The following is a 6,897-nucleotide window of genomic DNA, read 5'->3' as shown; positions in this document are numbered from 1 at the left end:
TGTATACCAACAATACCTTGTCACAACACAACTGATTGGCTCAAACGCATTAAGGAAAGAAATTCCACAAATTAACTTTTAACAAGGCACACCTGTTAATTGAAATGCATTCCAGGTGACTACCTCATGAAGCTGGTTGAGAGAATGCCAAGAGTGTGCAAAGCTGTCATCAAGGCAAAGGGTGGCTATTTGAAGAATCTCAAATATAAAATATATTTTGATTTGTTTAACACTTTTTTGGTTACTACATGATTCCATATGTGTTATTTCATAGTTTTGATGTCTTCACTATTATTCTACAATGTAGAAAATAGTAAAAATAAAGAAAAACCCTTGAATGAGTAGGTGTGTCCAAACTTTTGACTGGTACTGTACATGTCCATGTATAGTGTATCTAGGCAAATGCCAGATATGGCTAAAAAAAGTATGTGCTTTACTCAATGACTCAATCAAAAGATTACAATGTTATAAGAACTTGAATGATTCAGACTGTTTTCCATAAGGAATATAAAGTAATTAAGGCAATTAGGCTCCATCTTTATCTCTATCCAGGCCTCTTATCAAGAGGTAGGCCTATTTCCTTATCATGGACACACATTTAATTAGAAACCCATTCCAATTAATGATGATTTAATGAATTTACAGTTAGTCTGGCTCAAGTAGTAGGACAGATTTCCCTTTTTGGTAAAGCTAGAATGGGCTTTGAAATGGGCTTTAGAATGGGGACAGCACACTCAGTTGTTTCCAATCAAACAAATACACAAAGACAAACTTTTGTTTATCACATAACATTAACATTAACATAACAAAACTCAAAAGATTATGTTCAACAGGTGTGTTCAAGCCAATGGAAGTTCTATGGGATTCAAGACAATACACCACCACTTAATTTAATGATTAATTTTAACTGATTAGCAATGGCTCTTAAAATTTAGTAATCTCTCTCTCCATTCAGTCCTGTTGATTTGACTTTGAGCCACAAGTTCATCTTGCGCTCTCTTTCCCCGTCCCCATGCTTTAGCCGAATGGTTTTATCATTTTGCCCTGACATAGGCAGAGTCAATAAAAACACACTGCCCTAAATCACCAAAGTATGTACGCTTAAATAACTCCAAGCCAGGCCAGCTAGTCATCTGACACACAAACACACACACACACATTCCTCTGGGTCGTATTCATTAGGCACGAAACAAGAAAAGTAAAACGGGCTGAAATGCTTAGGTACTGTCTGTCCAACAAGAAAGTTGTCCAATAAGAAAGGCTTGTTTTCATTTTCCATAATGATTATGAGCCTGCTGAGCACTGGGCCTATGTTGCTACTCTGCTCGCAGCTCAGGGGAGAGGTGGGGTGAGGCAGGTAACCAAGGTGCAGAAAGAACATACACAGCACAGAAGCCAGACGTTTACCTAGCTTCACCCTTCACACAGAGGGTTTCACAGTACAGTACATTAGCACCTGATGATTGATTGAGATGGTGGACTTAGCTCATGGTGAAATAACCTACATGGTGACTTTCAAAGGTTAACCTATAGCCTACAAGGTGTGGACTTGTAAGGACTAATTGCTCATGTGAGTAAAACTCTTTACTCTGTGATATGTAGTGGCTGGCTCTGAGGCATAGACCTGTGTCCAATATGGAACATAGCCAAAAATCTTTCACATTGCTCTGTAGAAGAGAGGTGGTTAAATAATCCTACTACTCAGAACAATGGACACACAGTAAAATGATTTAATTTACAATTTTCCGGGAAGAATTCTTGTGAAACCTTAACTGCCTTCTTCTGCTCTGTATCCTGACCAATTGAATCTGTGCTGTTTTCCTCTCCCTCCATCTCTCTCTAGGGGATCGCTACATATCACATTACCTGTATCATGGCCCTGAGAAATACCTCTGGAACTATAGCAGTCCCCAGACTAGTTGTCAAGATCATAGGCAGCAAACAGGTCAAGTATTTCATCACAGAAGAGCCAGACAAGTGAGATGAATCAGGTCGATCAAAGATCAAGCTGTGTTCTTAGAATAGAAAAGAATGGAATGGATGGAATGGAATAACTGAAAATAGAATAGAACTGAATGGAATAGAATAGAAAAACATACAATACTATACAATATAATTAATAAATACTTTACTTTACATTCTTGTGAGGAACGGAAATCTCAATTAAAGTAGCAGTAAAGTCTCAATGGTAATTCTGCTTCAAAATACCACATCTTACACTTGCTGTGACTTAACTGGATCACGTTGCATATTTATTTAACTGTGCACTAGGGAGAAAGGAGCAGCTATTCCTCTGGACGTTGTGGATAATGTGATGAAGGAACCACCAGACAAACAGAACTCTATAGTGGCCAGATCACACAGACAAGCTGAGGCTGAGGGGGGTGTGGGGTCAGCTCTTCAGGCTGCGCTCAACAAGGTAAACCCTGAACATTTTTACATTTTAGTCATTTAGCAGACGCTCTTATCCAGAGCGACTTACAGTTAGTGAATACATATTTTTTTTATACTGGCCCCCCGTGGGAATCGAACCCACAACCCTGGCGTTGCAAACGCCATGCTCTATCAACTGAGCTACATCCCTGCCGGCCATTCCCTCCCCTACCCTGGACGACGCTGGGCCAATTGTGCGCCGCCCATGAGTCTCCCGGTCGCGGCCGGCTGCGACAGAGCCTGGATTCGAACCAGGCTCTCTAGTGGCACAGTTTGCACTGCGATGCAGTGCCTTAGACCACTGCGCCACTCAGGAGTACAACCATAATATAGTGGTTATACTTATGTTATTAAGTTATGTTATTAAGTTTGCATTTTATTATCATGTAGCTTAGAAAAATATATAATTGTACATGTTTTCAAAAATGGTATCTGCCCTCTTATATGTCCAATAAAAATAAAAATAAATGTGAAAATATGACATTGTGTGAGTAGTATATTTCAAGATGGATAGACAAAGGTGACATGAACCCTATGGTTAAGGGATTTCATTGATGTATACAGTACATTTTGCACATTGAGCTGTATCTTTCTAGTGGAAAGCTCAAAACACTAAGTGTTGGGTTCACTTGACAGGCCCCAACCAGACTGTGTGTGACAGCTCCCTCTGGTGACCGTTCCCTGTCCTACATCCATCAGAGGAACCCAGCTGTCACAAGAACTGAACTCAGAGCAGGAACAGCAGCAAGGGCATCTGAGGAGGAGAAGGTTTGTCCTAGCTATAGCCTAACTGTGATCACTTGATTTAACTTTTATTTTACTCAAACAAAATGTGGTCTGCACAGTGTGTCCTGCAGTGATCACCACTTTCATACATAAAACAGATGATACCCATGCTTTATTTTACATTACATTTTAGTCATTTAGCAGACGCTCTTATCCAGAGCGACTTACAGTTAAGTGAGTGCATACATTTTCATACTGGTCCCCCGTGGGAATCGAACCCACAACCCTGGCGTTGCAAAGCGCCATGCTCTACCAACTGAGCTACACGGGATTGTATGGCATTGTGTTATTTCTACTGACACCTTAATTATCACATCCTACTGGTGTGGAGCTCAATGAGGGCTTATTCTGATTTCTAAGACTCACTTAGATAATTAATTTGATGATACAGCAGTAGCAATACAAGAATATAACATCTATAGAAGAGACAGAAATGCTTATGGGGGAGGTGTTGCTGTATATATTCAGAGTCATATCCATGTAATGCTTAGAGAAGATCTTATATCAAGTGAAATTGAAGTGGTGTGGTTGCAGGTTCACTTGCCACATCTAAAACCTTTTCTTTTGGGGTGTTGCTATAGGCCACCAAGTGCGAACAGTCAGTATTTAAATAATATGTGTGAAATGCTTGATAATGTATGTGATGTAAACAGAGAGGTCTACTTTCTTGGGGACCTGAATATTGACTGGTTTTCATCAAACTGTCCACTCAAGAGGAAGCTTCTTACTGTCACCAGTGCCTGTAATCTGGTTCAGGTTATTAATCAACCTACCAGGGTGTTTACAAACACTACAGGAACAAGATCATCCACATGTATCGATCACATTTTTACTAGTACTTTAGAACTTTGTTCTAAAGCTGTATCTGTACCCATTGGATGCAGTGATCACAATATAGTGGCTATATCCAGGAAAGCCAAAGTTCCAAAACAGCTGGGCTTAAAATAGTGTATAAGAGATCATCCAAAAGATTTTGCTGTGACTCATATGTGGATGATGTAAAAAATATTTGTTGGTCTGATGTGATTAATAAGGAGCATCCAGATGCTGCACTTGATGAATTTATGAAATTGCTTCTTCCAATTATTGATAAACATGCACCTGTTAGGAAACTGACTGTTAGAACTGTTAAGGCTCCATGGATTGATGAGGAATTTAAAAACTGTATGGTTGAAAGAGATGGGGCAAAAGGAGTGGCTAATAAGTCTGGCTGCACATCTGACTGGTTGACTTACTGCAAATGGAAAAATTATGTGACTAAACTCAACAAAAAGAAGAAGAAACTGTATTATGAAGCCAAGATCAATGATATAAAGAATGATGGAAAAAAAACTTTGGAGTACTTTTAAATGAAATTATGAGTAGAAAGACAAATTCAACTCCATCTTTCATCGAATCAGATGGCTTATTCATCAGAAAACCATTTGATGTTGCCAATTATTTTAATGATTACTTCATTGGCAAAGAGGGCAAACTTAGGCAGGAAATGCCAACAATGAACAGTGAGCCATCGTATTCATGCAGAAAAAAACAAATAATGAAAGAAAAGCATTGCAACTTTGATTTTTGTAAAGTTAGTGTGGGAGAGGTGGAAAAATTATTGTTATCGATCAATAATGATAAACCTCCTGCCATTGACAACTTAGATGGAAGGCTACTGAGGATGGTAGCTGACTCTATAGCCACTCCTATCTGTCATATCTTTAATCTGAGCCTAGAGGAAAGTCTTTGTCAGGACTGGAGGGAAGCCAAAGTCGTTCTGCTACCCAAGAATGGTAAAGCGGCCTTTACTGGTTCTAACAGTAGACCTATAGGCTTGCTGCCAGCTCTTAGCAAACATTTGGAAAAAATTGTGTTTGACCAAATACAATGCTATTTCTCTGTAAACAAATAAACAACAGACTTTCAACATGCTTATAGGGAAGGGCACTCAACATGTACTGCACTGACACAAATGACTGATGATTGGTTGAAAGATATTGATAATAATAAGATTGTGGGAGCTGTACTGTTAGATTTCAGTGCAGCCTTTGATATTATTGACCATAACCTGTTGTTGAAAAAACGTATGTGTTATGGCTTTTCAACCTGTGCCATATCATGGTTTCTGAGCTATCTATCTAATAGAACTCAAAGAGTTTTATTTAATGGAAGCTTCTCTAATGTCAAACATGTAAAGTGTGGTGTACCACAGGGCAGCTCTCTAGGCCCTCTACTCTATTCTATTTTTACCAATGACCTGCCACTGGTATTAAACAAAGCATGTGTGTCCATGTATGCTGATGATTCAACCATATAAGCATCAGCAACCACAGCTAATGAAGTCACCGAAACCCTTAACAAAGAGTTGCAGTCTGTTCTGGAATGGGTGGCCACTAATAAACTGGTCCTGAACATCTCTAAAACTAAGAGCATTGTATTTGGTACAAATCATTCCCTAGTTCTAGACCTCAGCTGAATCTGGTAATGAATGGTGTGGCTGTTGAACAAGTTGAGGAGACTAAATTACTTGGCGTTACCTTAGATTGTAAACTATCATGGTTAAAACATATAGATTAATGGTTGTAAAGATGGGGAGAGGTCTGTCCGTAATAAAGAGATGCACTGCTTTTTTGACACCACACTCCAAAAAGCAAGTTCTGCAGGCTCTAGTTTTGTCTAATCTTGATTATTGTCCAGTCGTGTGGTCCAGTGCTGCAAGGAAAGACCTAGTTAAGCTGCAGCTGGCCCAAAACAGAGCGGCACGTCTCTGACACACACACACTTACCCCACCAGACATGCCACCAGAGGTCTTTTCACAGTCCCCAAATCCAAAACAAATTCAAGAAACGTACACTACTATATAGAGCCATTATTGCATGGAACTCCGTTCCATCTCATATTGCTCAAATAAACAGCAAACCTGGTTTCAAAAAGCAGATAAAGCAACACCTCACGGCACAACACCTTATCCCTATTTGACCTAGATAGTTTGTGTGTATGTATTGATATGTAGGCTACATGTGCCTTTAAAAAATGATGTCATGTTTCATGTTTTGTGTGGATCCCAGGAAGAGTAGCTGCTGCTTTTGCAACAGCTAATGGGGATCCTATAAAATACCAAAATACCCACCATAGAAGTAGAATCATTCAATATAAATATATTTCTATGTAGCCCACATCCTCATACAGAGATCTACCAGAGGAAGAACAGGAAGACTGTCTCTCATTGGCCATCAGTGAGCAGCTGGCTGACTGGCAGGCTTCTTCACCCCTGAGGACCATTCAGGAGGAAGTTGTTGCACTTGACCCTGCCCTCAAAGGGACCATCAGCCAATCACAGATCACTCAGGCGTTTCTAAGACACGAGGTTCCACTGAAGTTACCAACATTCCGTCAGCTCCTCCTAACGTTCTGTGATGCTGACCACCCAGATCAGGTAGGGTTGAAATTAAACATCACAAAGGAGTTTATTTAAGGTCTTGTTATTTATAGGAAATACTTGTGGTTCACCACTTCAAGCATTACTGCAGCATGGCATTCAAGGTAGTGGCAAGCAGAAGGCCCACAGTAAAATAAGTTGATTATAAACTATAAAATGTTGTATTTAATTCACATCAGTGCAACTCTATGAGAGCCTGAGGCTTTAGTATCTATTGCATTACATTGTTCTCATACTTTAGGTGCATTACAAAGAC

The 6,897-nt window shown here is 39.6% G+C and overlaps 1 protein-coding gene across 1 annotated transcript; it reads left to right on the top strand.

Annotated features, from left to right (window-relative positions):
* Positions 1–2,202: 2,202 nt before the first annotated feature.
* On the top strand, positions 2,203–6,677 carry LOC121532957 (uncharacterized protein C1orf87). Its single transcript, XM_041838735.1, has 3 exons — positions 2,203–2,419; positions 3,070–3,201; positions 6,375–6,677. Exons 1-3 carry the CDS (start codon positions 2,315–2,317, stop codon positions 6,675–6,677), a joined length of 540 nt encoding a protein of 179 aa, XP_041694669.1. The 5' UTR covers positions 2,203–2,314.
* The last annotated feature ends 220 nt before the right edge of the window (positions 6,678–6,897 follow it).

This window comes from Coregonus clupeaformis, chromosome 20 (assembly GCF_020615455.1).
Source record: "Coregonus clupeaformis isolate EN_2021a chromosome 20, ASM2061545v1, whole genome shotgun sequence".
Classification (NCBI taxonomy): Eukaryota; Metazoa; Chordata; class Actinopteri; order Salmoniformes; family Salmonidae; genus Coregonus; species Coregonus clupeaformis.
The sequence above is the reverse complement of the archived record's forward strand: the minus strand, read 5'-3'. Positions and strand labels throughout refer to the sequence as shown.